The sequence below is a fragment of the Orycteropus afer genome, unplaced genomic scaffold (assembly GCF_000298275.1).
Source record: "Orycteropus afer afer isolate SDZICR_OR568_19922 unplaced genomic scaffold, OryAfe1.0 scaffold00097, whole genome shotgun sequence".
NCBI lineage: Eukaryota > Metazoa > Chordata > Mammalia > Tubulidentata > Orycteropodidae > Orycteropus > Orycteropus afer.
In genome coordinates this window covers 5,371,483-5,393,581 of record NW_006921684.1, presented here as the reverse complement: position 1 = coordinate 5,393,581, position 22,099 = coordinate 5,371,483, and the positions used below count along the sequence as shown (strand labels likewise).

Genomic DNA, 22,099 nt, shown 5'->3' with positions numbered 1-22,099 from the left:
TGTACACATGGACTTCACCAGATGGAACACACAGGAATCAGATTGACTACATCTGTGGCAAGAGGTGGTGGAAAAGGAGTGGGGTTAGTGTTATGGTTATAGTTAAATATAGGGTTGGGGTTGGGTTTGCAGTATGAAATTAAGGTTAGGGTTAGGTTTAGTGGTCAGATTACAGTGAGGTTTGGGGTTACTGTTAGGGTTAGTGATAGGATTAGTTGTTGTTACATACTTAGTCAACATTAAAAAGAAAAAAAAAAGGAGCCCTGGTGGAATAATGCTTATGGCATTGACTGCTAACCAGAAGGCTGGTAGTTCAAACCCACCAGCCACTCCTTGGAAGGAAGACTGGGCAATCTGTTTTCAAAGAGGTAACACCTCGGAAACCCGAGAAGGGGTCGCCATGAGTTGGGATCGACTCCACGGCAGTGAGTTTGGTTTGGTTTGTTTTAGTCAACATTACAAACATAATCTAGGATTTACTAGGTTACCTTAAACACATTTATAAACACAAGCACACACCCAGTATGAAAAATGATTTTTGAAAAATCAGATCTTAGCTCAAAAATGTAACTGAGTTAATCTTTATTATTCATTAAAAATGTACTTTCTATAATATTAGTAAACTTCATTTTCAGTTCTATCTTGAAGTGTTGATACCACTGAAGTAACATTTTTCTTCTTTGAATCTTTTCTTGTAAAATTATAGTTTTTTCTTTTTCTAAAACAGCAGGAAGTTCCTTCCAGTTCTTAATAAAGATGAAGGGCGCACCCATGGACTTGAGTAACTGCAGAGGAGCGCTGTGGTAAACAGATGTATTCCCACAACCACCAGGTGTCATCATATCCTCTACAACGGGAACGGAGCCATAGGAGCAAGCCTCGTATATTCTGTAACACTCTGTGTTTACTCCTACTGGGCACAACGTGAGATCACTCTGAAGCAAAGCATCTTGGTAATTCTTAAGGCTTTCATTTGTTTCCTGAGGCTGCCACCTGGAAAATCAGAACCATAACTTTAGTCTTTACTTTACTAAGTGTATCTTTTGTGAAAGAAAACATATTCTCTTCTAATGTCCATTATAGGAAATGATCAAAACATTATAGAATTGACAGGGAGAAGACAAGAACTAAATCTTGCTCAAATAGGTTTCTGGAAAATATTTAAGGATCCTAAATTTGAAAATTTTACAGCTTTATGTTTTTTAAATTTAGCGTCACCATAAAATTTGCCAATGAATAATATTAATTCAAACCACATTTTCTGAGTGCCAGGTACCTTCTCCAGCCACCAATCTCCAAATCTCTGCCCACATGGTATTTATATTCTAGTTCCAGTAGAGGAGACAGGCAATAATTAAGTCAAATCAGGAAATTTTAAAGTATTAGTGATGGGAGGAAAAGTAAGGCAAAGAGTGGTGAGGGAGTTCCTAAGGGGATAGGGTTGCAATTTTAAATAGGTGATCTGGGATGTTGCATTGTGGAGGCATGTGAGTGATGAGTTGGAGGTGTGAGAACCAACCATGCAAACATCTGGGGGATAACAGGGTTTAGAGAAACTAAAAGCCATAAAACAGTTAAAGGCTCTTGTTCCTTGGCATGCTCAGGAAATAAAAGGGAACAAGGTGGCTGAAGCAAGGTGACTGAGGGGTAAAGATGTATAAGAGAAGAATCAACTGCTGAGACCAACTGGTCAACAGTTACTTTAAAACAAAGAGGCAACTGTAAAGGGGCAGGAAAACTAGATTAATGGAAATAAAACAATAACAGAAATAAGAATGTTCACTCATTGTAAAGAATGTCACTAAACAGTTTGTAAAAATTGTTGAGTGGGAACCTAAACTGTTATGTAAACCTTCACTGAAAACACAATGCAATATTAGTTAAGGAAAAAAAAAAAAAAAAAAAAAAAGAACAAAACTAAACCTAGCCCTAATCCAAACCCAAACCTAACACTATCTGGAAATATAGTTCTATTATTATTCTTAGTACTAACCCTCATACTCTAACTCAAACTCAACCAAACCCAACCCTAATACTAATCCTATCACTAACTCTAACATTAACACCAAACCTAACTGTAATCTGACCATTAAACCTAATCCTAACCTTAATTTCATATTGCAAACCCAACCCCAACCCTACATTTAACCCTAACCATAACCATAACACTAACCCCACTGCAAACCCTAGCCTTAACTTAATCAAAAAAAAAAAAAAAAAAAAGATGTAGCAGATGAGGTCAGAGTGGCCACAAGGAGTCCTATCGTGTAGGGTGTTGCTCCATGGAGTGATATGACCTAGCCTATATTTTACTAGAGAATCACTGGGTGGTGCAAATAGTTACGTGCTAATTTGAAGGCTGGAGGTTTGAGTCCACCCAAAGGCATCTTAGAAGGAAGACCTAGTGCTCTACTTCTCAAAAGTTCAGTCACTGAAAATCTAGGAGCACAGTTTTACTTAGATACATACGGGATTGCCATGAGTTGGAGTTGACTCAATGACAGCTAGTTTATATTTTATCAGAATCAATGTGATTGTTTTGTTGAGGACAGACTGTATAGGAGTAGGGGCAGAGGCTGAGAGACCAGTTAGAAAGCTAGATATTCTTTCCTGACTTTTCTTCTCAGTGAAATAAGAAACAGAGAAATAAGGTACAAGAAGTTAGAGTAGGAAGTGTCAGAGTTTAAGGAGCAAGAAGAAAATATGAAATAATGTAGGGGAGTAGGAGAATGCACAGATTAGGAAAATGTTGATTGCTGGGCACCTGAGGTTCAAGGTCGTATATTTAAAGTGAGCTAGATTAGCATCTTTCTTCAACCAAGTTCAGCTGCCTAGTTGCAGCTATGGAGCTATGAGAGTGGTGGATTTAATTAGAGCTGGAGTTTGCTGGATTAGGGAGCTAGGGAACTGAAAATATATGCAGTTACGATTGACTATGAAATTTAAGAGGCACAAAGAAGAAAGTGAAGACATGAAAGGGGCAAAGGACAATGAAAAGGTGGAAGAAACAAAGGCGTTGGATTGTTGGAGTAAGATTATTACAAGGAATGAGCTGGAATGACAGGAAATGGAAGTTACAGAGAGGAATGTTGGAACTTGAGATCATGGAGAGGTTGCAGTTATGGGTGGCGCCACAGTCTAGAAAATGACCATGAAAATGAATGGCTGAGGTCAGATGGAGGCCCATACCGTTGACAGAGAGGAGGCAAAGGAACTGCAAGATCATGGTGATGGACAGACCATCTATGCAGATTTAGATATCACCAAGAATTAAGACTGGAGTAGTGATGTAAAGAGTGAGAGTATGCCAGAACCAAAATAATTAAAAGAATTAGAGGGATAAGTCTAAGGGTCAGTAAATGACTCCAATGACAACAGATAACAGATGGTTTTCTCTATCTTTTGGCATAAGATTTCAAGCTGAGGGTCTTAGGGAGGACAAGAGAATGGTCTGGAAGCAGCAATGAAAAGGAAAGAGGACACTTACCTGACCTCCAGGCTCAACTGAGAGGAGTTACTAGAACAATTCAATTCCCACAATAAACTTTAATTATTTTGTATTGTCTTTACTCATTCCACTCCAGGTACACTGACCCCTCATTCCTCAAAACGTGGTAAGCATGCTCCTGCCTTAGGGTCTTGTGTCTGCTACTCCCTCTATTTGGAATGCTTTTCTCCCAAAAATATGCATGGCTCATCCCTGCACCATCGATCTTCACTTAAATGTAATCTTCTCACTAATGCTTTCCTTGCCCATTCTAAAATAACAATAATGCCCTGATCCCCAGCGCTCTCTGTAACCCTTCTCTGCTTACTTTTCTTACATTGTACTTACCCTCTTCTGATACTCAATGTTATTTTGTCTACTCCAAGAAGCATTTGAGGGCCAGGAGAGCATGGACTTTTGACAGCTTTGTTCCTTGTGGTATGTATCCCTACTAGCTAAGACAGTTTGTGGCATACAGTAGCTGCTTGATAAGTATTTTTTGACTGAATGAATAAATGATTATACTAACAACAGAGTTGGGAGTTACCCATTCTAGAAGAATACATCTGCTACAAAAAAAAAAAAAAAATTCTATATCTAGAAGGATATTTTTTAGGCATCACTTCTCTGATGACCCTGCTTTTTATATATTTATTTAAAAACAAGATGAAGGATTCTAACATTTCTTATTTTACTCCATGAACAGTTGTTTCTTGATTACCATGTAAAAGATGGAAGAAAGTTCAACTGAGTCAACTAAAATCCTTTTAATCCCTTTAATTCTATTTATCCATCCATCTTTCCAGCCACTCTCCATTTATCCTTTTTCCCCAAAGAAGGGTATCATACTTGGTAAAGTAGAGAGTCAGTTAAAAAGGGGAAGACACTCAATAAGATAGATTGACACAGTAGCTGTGACGATGGCCTCTAGCATAGCAAAGATTGTGAGGATGATGTAGGACTGGGCAGTGTTTCATTCTGTTGCACATGTGAGCTGGAGCTCATTTGATGACTTCTAACAACAACCTTCTGTAAATTCCTTATATGAATTTGTTGTTGTTGTTGTTGTTATGTGCCGTGGAGTCGGCCCCGATTTAATTTATCTAACATAAATCCTACGTTAGATCTGGTAACTCAAAGGCAAATATGTGCTCCTGCCCCCAGAATGGTGTCAGGTTCCTGAAGGTATGAGGAGTACTGCATGTGAGTCTTGGCATACTGAACATCTCAGGGATGACATAAGATCTTAGTGATTTTCATAATGTCCTGTGTATCAAGTCTAAGTAGCAAGTATTACTGAGGAAACCCCAGCAATTGACATCTGCATACCACAGGTACTAGTGTTCCTCTTCAACTATATGGATTATAATTACAGGAGATTCTCCCAATTTTTAATGTATGGAATTTCTTCTCTATTGTGTTTCTTGCATAGCTGATGTTACCAATATAAGTTCTTGGGAGAGATCAGTATTAACAGAGTTAGCACTGCTTCACTGAAGACCTTCTGTGCTGCCACAAAAAGCAACTCTCAGATTAGGGAAATAAATGGATCAATCAAGTAAGCATAGAACTTACTGTTCTCTTGCTGAAACCCAGCAAAGCTTATCATTCCCATCTTGTTTTAAAATGTTCATTAGTGCTTGTCTGGATGAATTTTCATAAATCGTTCCCAAGAAATTACATAAATATGGCCTCTCATCATGCAACATAGCCCAACTGGCTTCCACTACAGGGAAATTCCTGTATCTATAAAAGACAAGTACACATGAGTTAACAATATACAACAAATGGATTAGCAAAATTCTCAAAATCCAACATTTTAGGTAGCATGTTCCTTAAAAAAAGGAATCTCACATTGTTATTTTACAAAATTGGCATGAGATTATGTTCCTAAAGCTCTTTAGTTTTAATGTTTATCAACTTCCATTACTCATCTGCAACTGTTATCCAGAAATTCAAAACATTCAAAGAAACACACATACACATGCACACACACACACACACACACACACCCCTTTCTCCATTCATAATTATCATGATTTAACCAGGAGGTGGAAAGACTACAGAATACATACTGTTATGGCAAAGAGTTCTGCAAAATTAATTTCAAGGGCTTTTCAAGTAGATTTTTTTAAAAAACAAAATAAAACACTGCATGTCATACAGGCCTGTTGAAATGGGCCCATGTTCATAGGCATTTGGAAATAGATCAAGCTGTCTGAAATATAATTTTCACGTAAAAGAAAAGCTTTACATAACTCTACAAAAAAGTTTTCAAACTCAGTGCTACTGACATTTTGTGACAGCAAAAAGCTCTCTGTTGTTGTTGTTATGTGCCTGCAGAGTCGGACTTGACTCACTTCTTGGGTTTCTGAGGCAGTATCACTATGGAAGTAGATTGCCCTACCTTCCTTCAGAAGAGTGGCTCGTGGGTTTGAACTGCCAGCCTTCTGGTTAGCAGTCAAGTGCCTTAGGCTCTATGCTACCAGAGCTCTAGACATTGCCAAATGTCTCCTGTGAGCCAAAAATTGTCACTGGTTGAGAAGTGATCCATAAGGAAGACATTGGCTTAGTCTAACAACACCAGAACTGCAAAGTGTCTATCCTATAATGCATAAATAGGTTAGGGAGAGTTACTGTAAAAAAGTAATTTTTTGTTTCAAAACATTTTACAAATACACCTACTCTTATTGACTATCTTGTTATCTGATATTTTGCATTTATGACAATAGTAAAAAAATCTATCCAACTATTTTGCACATTAATGACATATGTCTGGCAGTTATGAATGCCGAGATGCAAGGTGAGAATAATGTGGGCCATGATTCTCCTTGCAGCAGTCATGTAATGATGGAATTTGGCAGTTATGTAATGATGTGATCATCCTTCACTTTTGCATGATGCCAATTTCTGCATAGCAACTTGGTCATTAAAACCTAACCATGTTGATAAGTGAGTTGGTAACTGTATGGGCTCTACTCAAGAGAGATTTTTCAGAGAGTCTTAAAACTGGCTACATGTAACAAAAATCTTTTTGTCTGCCCTACGTCAAACCTACTAAGTCAGAATCTTGGGGGGCTGGGCCTAGAAATGTGTCTTACTAATGTGCTTCTTGGGAGCTCTGGTAGTGTAGTGCCTAAGGCACTTGACTGCTAACCAGAAGGCTGGCAGTTCAAACCCATCAGCTACTCCTTGGAAGGAAGGTTGGGCAATCTACTTCCGTAGTGATACTGCTTTGGAAACCCAAGGAGGGGTCGCTATGTGTCGGGTCCGACTTGATGGCAAACAACAACAATCTGCTTCTTGGGTGACATCTGTGTAGCCAACCAGGCATCAGTTTAAGGCCATATTTGGTAGCCAGTGGTACATACTGACTATACAAGTTCACATAAATCATGTCAGTGAGATTTTTCCTAATTCAGCCACTCAACAAATATTTGAGTTGTCCCTACATGTCAGTCAGGTGCTGTTAGCGACACAGCAGTGAACAAGAGACAAAAATCCCTGAAGAAGTTTATATACTGGTAGCAATTTACTCTTAGAAGTTGATTTATTCTAAATTTAAACCCTTCTGTAATAGAAAGATAATGTATTTGCCACTTTATAGCTGGAGACAGATTTTATATATACCAAATATATTGAGAAACTTCAGCTATCATATTATTGACCCCTCATTTACATACTAGATTTCCACAAATTCAATAAGTCTTGTGGTAGATCTGAACATACTACAATCCTCCCAAGCTCAAAGGTCCAGTGTGCTTTTAATAGTACTGACCTTAAAGTAAGGTTTCAAGGCAGTATTATTATTATTGTTATTTTTAATCTTAAGTTTCTTTTTTTTTTTTTTTTTAAAATTGTGATTTGGGTGAAGAGTTACAGAGCACATTCACTTTCCATAAGGAAGTTCACATATACTTTGTCTCATGCCATTGACCACAGTTTACCACAATGTAACAGCTCCCCTCCCACTTCCTCCCCACAGTTACCTCTTCCCAGTGTCCATCCCTCCATACACTCCTGCCACCTGAGCTGTCTCCCTGTGCATAAGCAGCCTTCTTTCTCCCATGATTGTTCTCTCTAAGGAGTGTATCTACTTGAGGTAAATGTTCAACTCATATGCCTGTCTTTTGTTTGGCTGGAAACCACAGGTGTGGGTTCAATTCCAGACCTGAAGGGCAGCTAGGGGCCATAGTTTCAGTGGTTCTACCAGGCTCTACTGGACCAGCAAACCTGGTTCAAGGCAGTATTATTAAAGGTTTTTTTTTTTCCCCCCCAAATGATAAATTACATAAACCAAAAAAAACCAAACTCATTGCCGTTGAGTCAATTCGACTCATAGTGACCCCTCCTTGGGTTTCCAAGGTGGTATCGCTAAATGTTTTAAGAAAGTCTGTCTGCCATTCTCTGCTAAACCTCTTTTTAAGATACTCTTAATAATCTTGAAAACTCATCTGATGTCTTGGGATTTTAAAACAGAAACAAGAAACTCTGCTCATCTGTTGTTTTCATGAAAAGAAAATATTCTAAAAACATCATCACTGAACCATGAGACCAAGCCATATTATTTTCCTCAAGGAAAGACCACTTGCCCTTAATGATACCAAAAGAATGAAATTTTCTGCAAATTTAAAATGCAATCTTCCTGATTCAGAAATTCAGGTCTTAAGAGTCTAAAATGTGTGTAATATTTTGTACTTACGTTGCTACTCCTAAAGGCCACTGGAAAACATCCACTTCATTAATCCAGGGGCTGTCATATATTATGAAAAGGAGCTCAACAGAGCCTCCGTTTTTTTTGAGGAACTGACTTATCCATTCATTATTACAATGTTCATTTCCAAGCAAAACAACAGCAAGATGCTGGAGTTTTTGAGTTTGCACTAAATTTTGTGCATAAAGTAACCACTGGGTAGCATAAAAGACTTTTGTTTTCTCTCTTCCATTTAAAATGAGTACCACATTATTCACATCAATGGAGAAGTACCCTGGGACTACAGCTGGACCAGTGATGAAGCTGTGAAACATAAGAACAAAACAAAAGCAACAGACAAATAAAACCAGAAGTTATTTGGTACCAGAAGTTGTGAATCATTTTATATAAAATCTATAATGAGATTTAATCCATATTCTTTCTAGAAATATAATTTGCACAATATAATTTCTTTTGAACAAGTCTGGAAGATGGGGCATGGCTATAGAGTAATGGGAAGCTCTGTTCATAGATCAACTTGCACATGATAATTGAAAATGTCGTAGTCTTTTTAATGGTTTTAACTCCACTTAAAATAAGTACTGGGCGGAATAACATGAGACGCTGCAAATATGCGTGTAGTTCAAACCAGGAAGGTGTTTACTTAAAGTCAGTGGTCCCCAGTATGCTATTATGCTCTTCATCTGAATGAAGTGTCTCATCAATGGGTGAGAAAGTGTCAAACTGAGAAATGGTTAATGGTATTATAAACATGCAAAAGAAAGGTTAAGTCTCAAGAATATAATGTTAATGAAAACAGCAAGCTACAGAGCACTCAATAAAATGATAATTATATGTAAACCAAAAAGTACACAGAGAAAACTATGTTTATGTATATATGTTTAGTATAAATATAAATATAAAAATATGCACAGGAAGATACACACCAAATTCCTGATAGTGGTTACCTCTGTGAAGTGTTAGGAAAGGGACTAGGGAACAGTACAAGAGAGCTTCAGTTTTACTGGAACTATTTTAATTTTTTTAAGAGGAAAGTTAAATATCTAAAGTAAATATGACAGCTGGAATTTATTAGTTCTGGGTGGTAGTTAAGTGGGAATCTGTTGAATTAATCTCTGTTCTTTCCTGTATTTTCAAAAGTTTTCATAAGAGGATTATGCATGTTCCATACTCACATTTTCATATTAGGTGCTGCTTAGAACAATCAATAGCACTGAAATATTTTAAAGCTTTATATATTAAATATAAAAAACCCACAGCCACTGCAATAAGGGCAAAGGGGAGGCATCTAACCTTCTCTAACTTCACGAGAGAGACAGAGAATCAAGATCAACAGCCCAAGGCTGATTCCTATGAGGCAGAGGTCAGATATGTTGCCATCTTCCAACCTCTTTACCACTACGGACACCAACAGTCCCTTCCACAGCACCCTCTCCTTCTCTGCTGCATTCTATAATTTGTTGCAATGGCCACACAGAACTCACAGACAATATTTACGATTATGGGGTTTATTTAGGAAGTTAATAGGTTACAGTTAGGTTCAAGAACACTCAGGATACAATTCTTCCGTCAGAACAGATTGCCATCAGCCATGCCCATAGGTACATCTCTTTGGCCCTCAATCCCTCACAGCCTGGCCACTGCTCTGCTCTGGCAAGTGTTATAATGCTCTTCCAGCTCTGCCAATTGGTGCCCAGAAAGGCAACCCACTCTGCCAGCAAGCTTCCTGCCTGAAGGCTTTCTTGTCTTGTGGGTCAGAAAGCCTGCTGCTCTGTCTCATGCTAATCTCTTTGTTTCGCTTCCTCTGTCTCTGTGCCATCTCAGCACAGGGATCTTGGGTCTAAAGGCACACAATCCACTCCTGGCTCTTCTCTTTCTTGATGGTAATGAGATCCTTTGCCTTTTTGCCTCTGGAATGGCTCATTTTAAGGCCAATGAGATGGCAAAACTGACTAATCCCCACATTAGGGTTCCATATACCTTATTTGCATGGTTCCACCCCCACCTTATTTACATTATTACCAAGCTATTCAATCCCCTTGGTGGGGCACAAACACCTCACATTTACATAGTCCCATCCAATCATCTGGTGGGAGTGACAAAGATTATGGCTGTTGTTAGGTGCTGTCAAGTCGTCTCCGACTCATAGCGACTTCATGCACAGCAGAACAAAACACCGCCTGGTCCTGCGCCAGCTCCCCAATCCTTGCTATACTTGAGCCCATCGCCACAGCCACTGTCTCAATCCATCTCATTGAGGGCCTTCCCCTCTTTCGCTGACTCTCCACCTTACCAAGCCTGACATTCTCCAGGGAATGGTCCCTTCTGACAACATGACCAAAGTAGGTAAGACGAAGTCTGGCCATTCTCACATTCCAGCTGCACTTCCTCCAGGACAGATTTGTTAAAGATCATGGCTAGAAGAGCCATATTAAATAATTCACTGCATCATATCCATCTTAAAACTAGTCATACTGGTCCTGGAGTCTTTATAACCTGTTAGAACCTTATCATTTTTAGCATGCTAAAATCCTGCTTTGATTGCTTATTACTGGGAAAGAAAACATTTATTAAGCATTTTTTTTATATACACAGGCAGGGGCTCTGGTAGCATAGTGCCTAAGGCACTTGACTGCTAACCAGAAGGCTGGTGGTTCAAACCCACCAGCCACTCCTCAAAAGGAAGGTTGGCCAATCCTACTTCTGTAGTGATACTGCCTTGGAAACCTAAGGAGGGGTTGCTATGAGTCGGGGCCGACTCGACAGCACATAACAACAATAACAACATATACACGGGCACTTTACAGGGGTTATCATTTAACTCTTACAATAGCTCTTCAGAGTGCATTATCCTTCCATTTTGCATTTAGGCAATCAGGCTTAAACTGCATTATCTGTAACGTACAAATGAGCAATGAGCAAAACTCAATGCTGAATTTTGAAACCAGATCTGTCTAATATCAGAGCTTAAGTTCTTTCCACTATGCTATAGTTTAAGAGCTCTGATGGCACAATGTTTAAATGCACAGCTAATAACCAAAAAGTAGGTGGCTCAAACCCACTGGCTGTTCCGAGGAAGAAAAGACCTGGTGATCTGCTTCCATAAACATTACAGCCTAATAAACCCTACTGGGAGCTCTGGTAGTGTAGTGCCTAACTTGACTGCTAAGCAGAAGACTGGTGCTTCAAACCCACCAGCCACTCCTTGGAGGGAAGGTTGGGCAATCTACTTCTGTAGTGGTACTGCCTCAGAAACAAAAGAAGGGGTCGCTATGAGTCTGGTCTGACTTGATGGCACATAACAGCAACAAACCCTATAGAGCAGTTGTATTCTGTCATATAGAGTCATTATGAGTCATAATTGACTTGATGGCACATTACAATGATTAACAAATACATAGATAGTACGTATTAGTTAAAACCTAAATACACAGAGGTATTTTCCACTTTTCAAAAGTTTGCTTTATGTTACTTGCTTTTATGGAAGACGTACATTAATACCTGTTTTCTCTAAGCTAACCAAAAGAAATCTAAAAATGATTTTCACTTTTATGAAAAATGGTAGAAAGCAAAACTAGCATTCTGTGTTTGGTTTGCAGTGAGGTCTTAACGAGGCAGCATGCACCCTATGCAGTGAGTGGTGGCACCAAGCTCCCTCCCTGAAAACTACACTGTATCTAATTTCTACTTTATATAGACTGTGTGTTTATCACATCATTCTTACATTTATTCTATGCAGATGTTATTTTAGGTTTTATGTGTTATTTGATATGATTTGGTAGGCTATTTTTCAGGTCTGAGGATGCTAACACATTTTTCCCATATAAATTAATGGGAATGAACTCTTCACATAACCATTTGGCTTATGAAAGGTTTCATAGCAACACTGTACTTTTGGACAGCAGAGGAAACTTGTATTTTGCTTCTATGCACATATGCCATATGCTTTATTCTAAAATTATAGTAACTTAGTAAAATTATAATAATCTACAGGGATTAGAACTGTTTTCAGTTTGCCCTGAACAGTACCTAACATTAGAAGTGGTCAGTGATTTAGTGATAATTTAGTAATTTAAAGAAGCTGAGGTGCTAAAAAAAAAAAAAAAAAAAAAAATCATCCATTTTAGGAATGATTATGATAGCTTTGGTATATGTTTAAAATATTTATTATTGGTTGTATCTCAATATTTTCTCTCTACTTTAGAATCTCAGACAGACATAATCCTTAGAGCATGGGAAGCCTCCAGTCCTCCTTGCCCACCTTGTTGTTGTTGCTGTTGTTACGTGCCGTCGAGTCAGACCCGACTCATAGCGACCCCTCCTTGGGTTTCTGAGGCAGTATCACTACGGAAGTAGATTGCCCCATCTTGCCCACCTTAGGCTAATTTTATAAAGGAGAAAAAGGAAACCTTGAGAGAGTTTATATGACTCTCTTAAAGTCAGTGGCCATTAGATAGGAAATAGTAGAGCTGGGACTCAAATTTAACTATTTGACATTAAGGCCATAAGCATCATGTGCCCAAGCTATTTTAAAAAGTGCCATACAAACTTCTATGTCATTTTCTTTTTTAAAAAATGAAAACATTTTATTGAAGAAAACTAATAATATTTCATTTTAATTTCTAACTCTCTAAGATAGGTTAGTGGCTAAAACTGTTCTTATTAGGGTAATCTGTAGTAAGAGCACCTGCTAATATCTGGAAACTTTACCTATGCCCTGAGTGATATATGTTCCCGTTTACCTTTGATATTATATAGTTCCTAATTGTTATTTCTAAGGTGTGACTTGGAGGCACAAAGCATTTTTCAAATCATATAGTTACACTAACTTAGTATCTGGGCAGCGTCTGATGGTATATACGTCAGTGGTCACATAAGGTTTTTTTAAAAAGGGAAAGCTTTTACTTCTGCCTAATGGTTTTAAGATGTAATGCCTAAGGCATCTGACTGCTGATCAGAAGGCTGGTGGTTCAAACCCAGCGGCCACTCTCGGAAGGAAGGTTGGAAACTCTATTTCCACAGAGATACCACCTCGGAAACCCAAGGAGAGGTCACTGAGGTGGATCTGACTTGATGGCAGTGAGGGAATGGTTTTAAAGATCCTAAACCCTCTGAATAAAGGAGGAGCAGGGCTCCAGGGTGCATCTCAGTCCCTGCAATGCCTCTTCCTCCATCTCCTTCTTCCCCTCTCCTGGCTTTAGTCACCCGCCCAGCAGCCATGGAGCCTTGTGCAGGGCAGTGCCTGCTGAGAGCTGGTTGCACTGGTTGGGCTGAGGGCACTTGTGAGCTTCTGGTTCTGGGAGGCAGCAACAGCTCAGGCAGCCACCATTAGCTGTGCTCCCAGCACCCACACCCTGTCCAGTCCCTGTGACCACCCCTCTGTGCCCCACTACACCCCCAACCCTCCCACCCTGTGCCCAGAGGTGTGCAAAGGCCCAATCTTGTTGCCAGCTCAGTCCCTACCCAGCCCAGTCACACACCCATCAAAGCTGGCCTCCTGTATCCAATGGAAATAGCTCTCAGGCTTTGTCTGGTAGGCTCCCATAAGATTTTAATATAATAGACTTTACAGATTTAACTGTAGATTGTATGGGAACTACCTGTACATAATATGTTTACACAACATCCAAATTGCATAATGTCCTTATTTCATAGAAAGCATCATGGACATTAAGTGATGCATGTCTGTACAGGCAAACCTTAGGGATATTGTGGGCTCAATTCCAGACCACTGCAACAAAGTGAGTAACCCAATAAAGTGAGTCACATGACATTTTTGGTATCCCAGTGCATATGAACGTTTTATTTACACTATACTGTAGTCTATTAAGTGTGCAATAGCATTATGAAAAAGAAGTATCTTGAGAATTACCAAAATGTGATACAGAGACACAAAGCGAGCACATGCTGTTGGAAAAACTGTGCTGATCGACTCGCTCAACGCAGGGTTGCCATAAACTTTCAATTTGTAAAAAACGCAATCTGCAAATTGTAATATCCACAAAGCTCAATAAAACAAGGTACGCCTGAGTATCTGTCTATTGCTTTGTAGAGCCTAATAGGAATCCCTGGGTGGCTCAAGTGGTTTAGGTGCTTGGGTACTAACCAAAAGACTGGTGTTTCAAGTCCACCCCAAGGCACCTCAGAAGAAAGGCCTGGAGATCTACCTCCGAAAAATCAGCCACTGAAAACCCCGTGGAGCACAATTTTACTCCGACACATGTGTTGCTGTGAGTCTGAATGGACTCAATGTCAGTAGTTTTTGAAATGAACTTAACATGCTGTAATAATATTATGGTTTTAACTGTGTATTATAAAACTGACACCATTATTTTTTGCAGTGCTGCTTTTCCTTACTTTTAACAGCTAAAAATGTCATCTTCACTATATATTTTTTTCAGTTTTGAAGCCAGTGTTTTTCAAGTATCTACTTCTGATTTATTTGTTCATCTAAAATGGATAAACTCCTATGAATAAGGTTTATCACTGAATAATTTATATGTGCCATTATCTATATTTCAAGCTATTATCGAGTCAATTCCTGCTCACAGAGACTCCTTGTGTGTCGACAGAACTGCATCCACAGGGTTTTTCATGGCCCATTTCTCAGAAGTAGATTACCAGGCCTTTCTCCCAAAGTGCCTCTGGGTGCACTTCATCTTCCAATCTTTTGGGTGCAGCTGAACAAAAATGGTAACCTCTTCCACCACCAGGGACTCCATTTGCCTCCTATTTTTTTTTTTTTTTAATTTTATTTTTTAGGTTCATTATGCTCCTTTTTCTAATGAATGGTCAATCATGAATTGTATTAGGATTGTACTTTCCTTGTTTAATTTAACTTTTACCTACTGGTTCTGGGGATTTTTATGAGGTTTTCTTATTTGGGTAATATTACTCCTTTGCATATAAACACTATAATCTGTGTTCTAAAATAATTAATTCATCATATTGTAATTATGTGCTGTACTTTTTGCTATTGTTTCTTGAATTCAGAACATATAAAACTGTTATTTCTGCTTGCTAAAATTAGCTGAAAGTCTGAGAAAAAAACTTTTTACATAGTTTCAAAGTATATCCCTATAAGATACTTACTAATCACAAAGGGAAAAATAGTACAGTAGAGAAACCTGGCAGACATCACCTCAATCAAGTAATCAAAGTTCATGTCACCAACAATGGGGGAAAAAAAATGAAGTACTGACAATGATACACTATCACTTCTCATTTAATTCTGTTGTTCTAAGGAGTACATAAACTAACCAATTTAAATAAATTAATTTGTCTGAGGTTGAGAGGAGACATTAATGTTCCTTTCCATGAGCTATGGGGGATGAAAAGGGAAACAATTATTTGGTAGATAATGAATGAGTGGATAGCCAGGACTTTAAAATTATGGTTAAATTTTGAAAGAACCATAAGTTCAATGCTTCTTCCAAAGCTAGTTATTAATGATATTTTGATGATCAATAAAAGATTTAAGCATTATTATTAGCAATTTAGTAAGAAATTTAGAGCAAGAATTGCAGGGAAACAATTTTTCTTCTCCTGTAATGGGCAGAACCAAGAGTGGCCTGTAATTTGGAACCCTAGTGTTCTAACAGTATTAAACATCAGTATACAATGGAAATGAGAGTCAAGGCTAAAGACCAACTGTGAAAGTGATCTAATTAGTTCACAATGGAGCATTTTGGAATTTATGCACAATTGGATTTAACTGATTCCACAGAATCCCAGTGGAATGTACCTGTAAGACAAGTTATTACCTAAGGAAAGCCAGAGAGAGGCTTCTGGTTCAAAGAGAGATCTGTTCTCTTTGTTGAGTAATACATAATCCTCTAAGCTAGGATCTCCTTGCTTGCAGCTGAGGCCCAATTTAAGAGATGGGCCTCAGATGACAGTATATTAATCCCTCTCTTCAAGGAATAGCATCTCCCTTAAAAAACCAAGTAGTCTTTGGGTCTCATAGGAAGCTGTTTAATTATTATTCTAATTTTTATCCATCCAAAAAGTTATTTTAGGTAAGGATGATTAATCTAGAAAAATAATTACTCAGCACTTATTCATACTATTATGATTCACTATAGGACAACTTGTGTTCTGAAGAGAAAAGAATACTATGTAAATTAGCTCTTATTTGCCTTCTGGTTGAAAATACTAATTTTCTTCCTTGCTCCTCTCCATATCCAGTAAAGTTCAGGCAACTTACCTGCAGCTAAGGCTATTTTGGTCTCCAAAATAGGAAAAGTCTCCTAAACTATTACCAAGAGATTATTTTCTATTATAGTATCATATTATATTCAGGGAAAAAAGGTTTCCTTTCTTTTCATTTTTTGACCTCTATTATAATGTCAAACTTACTAGCTACTCCTTGGAAGGAAGACTGGGCAATCTACTTCTGAAGAGATACCATCTCAGAAACCCAAGGAGGGACTGCTATGAGTTGACTCGACTTGACAGCAGTGAGTTTCATTTGGTTTTTTGATTATAGTATCAAGGAGCTCTGGTGGCATAGTGGTTAAACGTTTCGGCTGCTAACTGAAAGGTCAGTGGTTTGAACTCACCAGCTGTTCTGTGGGAGAAAGATGAGGTAATCTGCCTCCATAAAGATTTACAGCCTTGAAAATTGCATGGGGTAGTTCAACTCTGTCCTATATGGTCACTATGAGTTGGAATCAACTCTATGGCAGTGGGTTTGGTTGGGTATTATAATTTCATATATTAGCTATACTTTTGTTGCAGTAATTTCACTTTTTTTTTTTTTTAATAGTTATGGGTACAGCAAAAAAGGTTACTCAGTTTACAGTTTGTTTCAACAGAGAAATAAAAGGAGCCTATAACTATTTCTGTGTACATTGTGTCTAAAATGAGGAATTCTGGTGTCAGAGTGATTAAAACATTTGGCTGCTAACCAAAAAGTTAGCAATTCAAACCTATAAGCTGCTCCACAGGAGAAAGATGAAGTAGTCTGCTTCTATAAAGACCACCTTGGAAACCCTATGGGGCATTTCCACTCTGTCCTATAAGGTCGCTATGTGTTGGAGTTGACTCAATGGCAGTGGGTTTGTTTTTGGTGTCTAAAATGGTAAACATTACCCTGAAAATTCATGTAATTTAAAAAAATTGATTACTAAAAGGTAATCAAGGAGCTCTGGTAGCGTAGTGCCTAAGGCACTTGACTGCTTACCAGAAAGCTGGCAGTTCAAACCCACTCCTCAGAAAGAAGGTTGGGCAATATACTTCTGTAGCGATAATGCCTCGGAAACCCAAGGGGTCACTATGAGTCAGGTTCGACTTGATGGCACTTAACAACAAGAACAACAAAAGGTAATCAAGAATTAAGTGCATTCTGATGTATAAGAGTTAAATATAAGATAAACGGGAGTATAAAATTTAATTAAATTACTAAAAAGAAGACATTAAAATCTAAAAGCTTAAAAAGTAAAGAGGAAGTTAAACTTTGTAGCAAGATTAAGAAAAAAATCCAGATTCAAAGCATAGATAAATATCTCTAAATACCCTATTTAAGAATTCAACGTGACAGTATAGGGTAATATATATTTAATACTGGAGATAACCTTAGATGATGTGCACTAATCTATCATGCTAGAGGACCACGGTTCAATCATATTATTTATTAATCACTTAATCTTTCACCAAGCCTTAGAGGGTGCTTGTCATGATCAAAATGCATTCAGGTAACGTTTGTAAAAGCTCTGGCACACAGCAACTGCTCCACACGTTTTTCCTGACTTATCTCACTGCCGTCAAGTTGGATTCAACTTATAGTGACTGCTCCTTGGGTTTCCAAGTTGGCATCTCTATGGAAGTAGAATGCCCAATGTTGCTTCTGAGGAGTTGCTGGTAGGTTTGAACCTCCAGCCTTCTGGGTAGCACTCAAATGCCTTAGGCACTACGCCACTGACTTAGAATTCCTTGTATTTCAAAATGAACCAGTAAGGGGGGCATTCCATAGTATGCCGACAACAAAACTGGGCTGAGACTATGGGCCTTGGTATCTACTCTGCCAGGCTGAAGTCTATCTCACTCACATTTGGATGTCCTCTAAGCAACCTGAACACTCAGTAATCCTTGGATGAGCATGGGGGTCAAAAGCCGCCAACTTTCCATTTCCTTATCTCAACAACATGGACTTGATTGAGACATTGTTTGAGCTGTTGTGTGAAGAGGGAGAACAGGGAGTACGAATAGTTCTCTTCTGTCAAACCAAAAAATGTATCAAAACATTAATGCATTTTTAAACAAAAAGACCATCTAAATATAAATTAGATAAGATGTTAACTTACAGTTGCTTGTTTAGGTCACTGCTAAGTTCATTAGTTCCTAGATTTTAAGATTTCACATATGAGAAAAAATTGAAAAGAATCTTTATGGAATCATTATAGAGTTGCCAACTTCTCAAGACGTTAAAAACAAAAACAATTGTCCTCTGACAAACTCTTACTCAGAAACAGCACACTAGTTAACAGTTTGACTTTTAGCTCTACCACTAATTTGCCTTATGTAATCGTGGGCCAGGTATTTAGCGTTTCAGTGACTCAATTTCCTCATCTGTAAAAGGAGGACATAATAGCTGCCTCATGGGACTGTTGTGAGAGTTACACGAATAAAGCACTTAGAAGAGTGTCTGGCATATAGTAAGAGCTATGCAATTATTAGATATTTATTATTATTATTATTAGCTGTGTAGCTTTGGAAAAGTTTTTAATCTCTTTGTGCTCAGTTTCCTCATTTGAAAAATATAAGTAACATTTCAGATAGTTGTGGTAAGAATTAAACATATTAAAGTGTGTAAAACAGTGTCTGGCACATAGTAAGCACATTATAAGCAACAATCATCATTATCACCATTATTATTATTACTGCGGTTTGGGTGAAAATTTAAAGCAAATTGGTTTTCTACTCACCATTCCATCTACATTCTGTTTTGTGGTATTTACCACATTCCCCACACTGTAATAGCATTCTTCCCACTTCCTCCCTATACCCACACCTTCTCTTTGTTCTCCCTTCCCATCTCCTCCCACCTTCCTAACTCTAACCCTGGGCAGATGTTGTCCTCTTGATCTCATATACTTGATTGCTGTAATGTGTGCATACCCTCCTTATACACTCTACCAAAAAACTCACTGCTGTCGAGTCCATCAATTTTCACCAGATCAGTAAGCCTGTCCTGTATGATTTTGAGTTTTGCTCTACATTTCCCCTCACTGTATCTGTGACTTCTTATTGTGATCCTTTTCAGAGTGGTAGTAGCCAGGCACCATCTAGTTCTTCTGGTCTCAGGGTCGTGGAGGCTGGGGTTCATGTGGACCAGCAGTCCTTTGGACTAATCGTTTCCTTGCATCTTTGCTCCAGATGGGGAGAGACCTAAAGTTGTACCTTAGATGGCTACTCACAAGCTTTTAAGACCCCAGTTGCTACTCACCAAAGTAGGATTTAAAACATTGTCTTTGTGGGCTATGCTTTGACTTTAGTATCCCCTAAGACTCTGGTCCTGAGGCTCCTTACCTAATGACTCATTCGTTCAAAATGTTTGGTTATGACTAAGACGTTTGTCCCCTGTATGCTCTACTAAGTCATGGATATATTTGCAGCACATACAAATATATAGGTAGAGATATCTTCCATCAAACCTATATACATTTGTAGGCATAGTCCCATTGGCCTTCCCACTCCTTTTCAGCTTGAGTATCTATGCATCCACTTCTATATCATTGCTATTACTATTACTGCAGGATTGGGCATGTAATAGCATCTACTTTTGGTGCCTTTAATTCTTGTGTTCTTCCCTCTCTCTTCCACTGCCTTGATCATTTTGTGCTGACTTCTCTCTCACTGTATATTATCGCCATTATTTTTTAAAGGACATTTAAACATTAAAAGAATAAATGTGGCATTATGAAAAACAAATTATATTATCCTTGTTTACCAATGAAAATTTTATCTGGGACTTGCACTGATCTCTGGTCCAGTGTTTGACAAAAAGGTAGCATTTGTAACCATTAATCATTAATATTAGACATAAAAATTTTCATTCATTGTGATGAATAGTGAGCTCAATAAGTTTTTAAAACAGTAACATCTGGAAATTCTAAAAATACGATTAGACATTTTATTCTATCATTATCTTTTAAATTGAGTTCAACCTTTTTGTAAGTGTAGATGCTCAATGAAAATACCCTAACTGTAGCTTTGTAATAATGAATGAGTAAGTAATTTAGCATAAAACTTTTGTTTTATCAAATGGGTAGACATTTATGTATCTTAAAATCATTCCTATACACGGACATTGGGAGCTCTGGTAGCATAGTGGCTAAGACACTTGCCTGCTAACCAGACGGCTGGCGGTTCAAACCCACCAGCCACTCCCCGGAAGGAAGGTTGGGCAATCCTACTTCCGTAGTGATACTGCCTCAGAAACCCAAGGAGGGGTCGCTATGAGTCGGGTTTGACTCGATGGCACATAACAACAACAACAACGACATACACGGACATTATAGGACTCTGAAGATAGTCTCTGCATGAGCAGAGGCCATGATTAACAGAAAGAGGATTCCTACTAAGAACTTAGAAATAAGGTTGCCCTATGAAATTAAACTATAAATCAAGATATTAGAGATGTAAGCAGAAACATCCAAAGTTCTTTAAAGACACAGAATGGGTCACAGGTTACCCTATAACTGAACTGAATGTAGTAATATAAAGAATATGTCAATGAGGTATTTGTGTGAAGGTACATGGAATGTATAGTAATGGAAACAAACAAAAAGGAGAACTGAGAGGCAGGGAAATGTTGCAGTACTTATTTACGTAACAGTAAAAATAATAAAACTAATGTTAAGGGAGCTCTGGTGGCATAGTGCCTAAGGCACCTGACTGCTAACCAGAAGGTTGGTGGTTAGAAACCACCAGCCACTCCTCAGAAGGAAGGTTGGGCAATCTACTTCCGTAGAGATACCGCCTCAGAAACCCAAGGAGGGATTGCTAAGAGTCAGAGACGACTTGATGGCACACCACATAACAACAATGTAAAGAAAACGTTTACCCACAGAAAGAATCATTCTTGGAAGGTTAGCTGGGGCGGAAGGGTAAATCACTAACTGGGGGGTAAGACACACATCAATTTGTGTGAAGGGAAAGGCAATACATAATAAAGGGGCGGTCAGCACAAAATGGTCAAGGCAAAGGAAGACACAGAGGAGTTAAAGGCACCAAAGGTAAATACTATTACATACCCAATCCCACAGAAACAGTAATAACAGTAATCTACTAGAGGATACACAAAAACTCAAGCTGAACAGGGCGGGGTGGGTGAGGGGAGGTAAATGGAACTATACCCATGAATATATATAGGTTTAACAGGACACTTCTACATATGTTTTATATGCACTACAAAAATATCCATGAAAGTAGTAGAACATACAGGGGGCAAAGTTATGAAAATTTTTTAGTCATAATGAAACACCTTGAAGGAATGGGTCACTAGGCATGGGAGCTCAGGACCGTAATTTTAGGGGACACTAAGGAACAGTCCAGGAGCATAGTGCTGAATGCATTTGACTGCTAATCAGAAGGCTGGCGGTTCAAACCCACCAGCCACTCCTCAGAAGGAAGACTGGGAAATCTACTTCCGTAGAAATACCACTTTGGAGACCCAAGGAGGGGTTGCTATGAGTTGAATCGACTCGACAGCACTGAGTTTGGTTTTTGGTTTGAAGGGATAGTCCACAAAGACAACGTTCTACATCCTATTCCGATGAGCAATAACTGGGGTTTTAACAAGTTGTGAGAGGGTACCTAAGGAACAATTATTGGTCCTGCCCTATCTGGAGCAAAGTAGAGAGAAGAAAATCAAAGATGCAAGGAAATAATTAGTC

The 22,099-nt window shown here is 38.5% G+C and overlaps 1 protein-coding gene across 1 annotated transcript in view; it reads right to left on the bottom strand.

Moving 5' to 3' along the window:
• Nucleotides 1–575: 575 nt before the first annotated feature.
• Nucleotides 576–22,099, bottom strand: part of RXYLT1 (ribitol xylosyltransferase 1) — a 45,466-nt gene continuing 23,942 nt past the window's right edge. Inside the window, exons 4-6 of the mRNA XM_007942728.2 lie at nt 8,190–8,504; nt 5,063–5,233; nt 576–993 (exon numbers count right to left, since the gene is read on the bottom strand). Coding sequence (XP_007940919.1) covers nt 576–993; nt 5,063–5,233; nt 8,190–8,504 — 904 coding nt within the window. The remainder of the gene's footprint in view (nt 994–5,062; nt 5,234–8,189; nt 8,505–22,099) is intronic.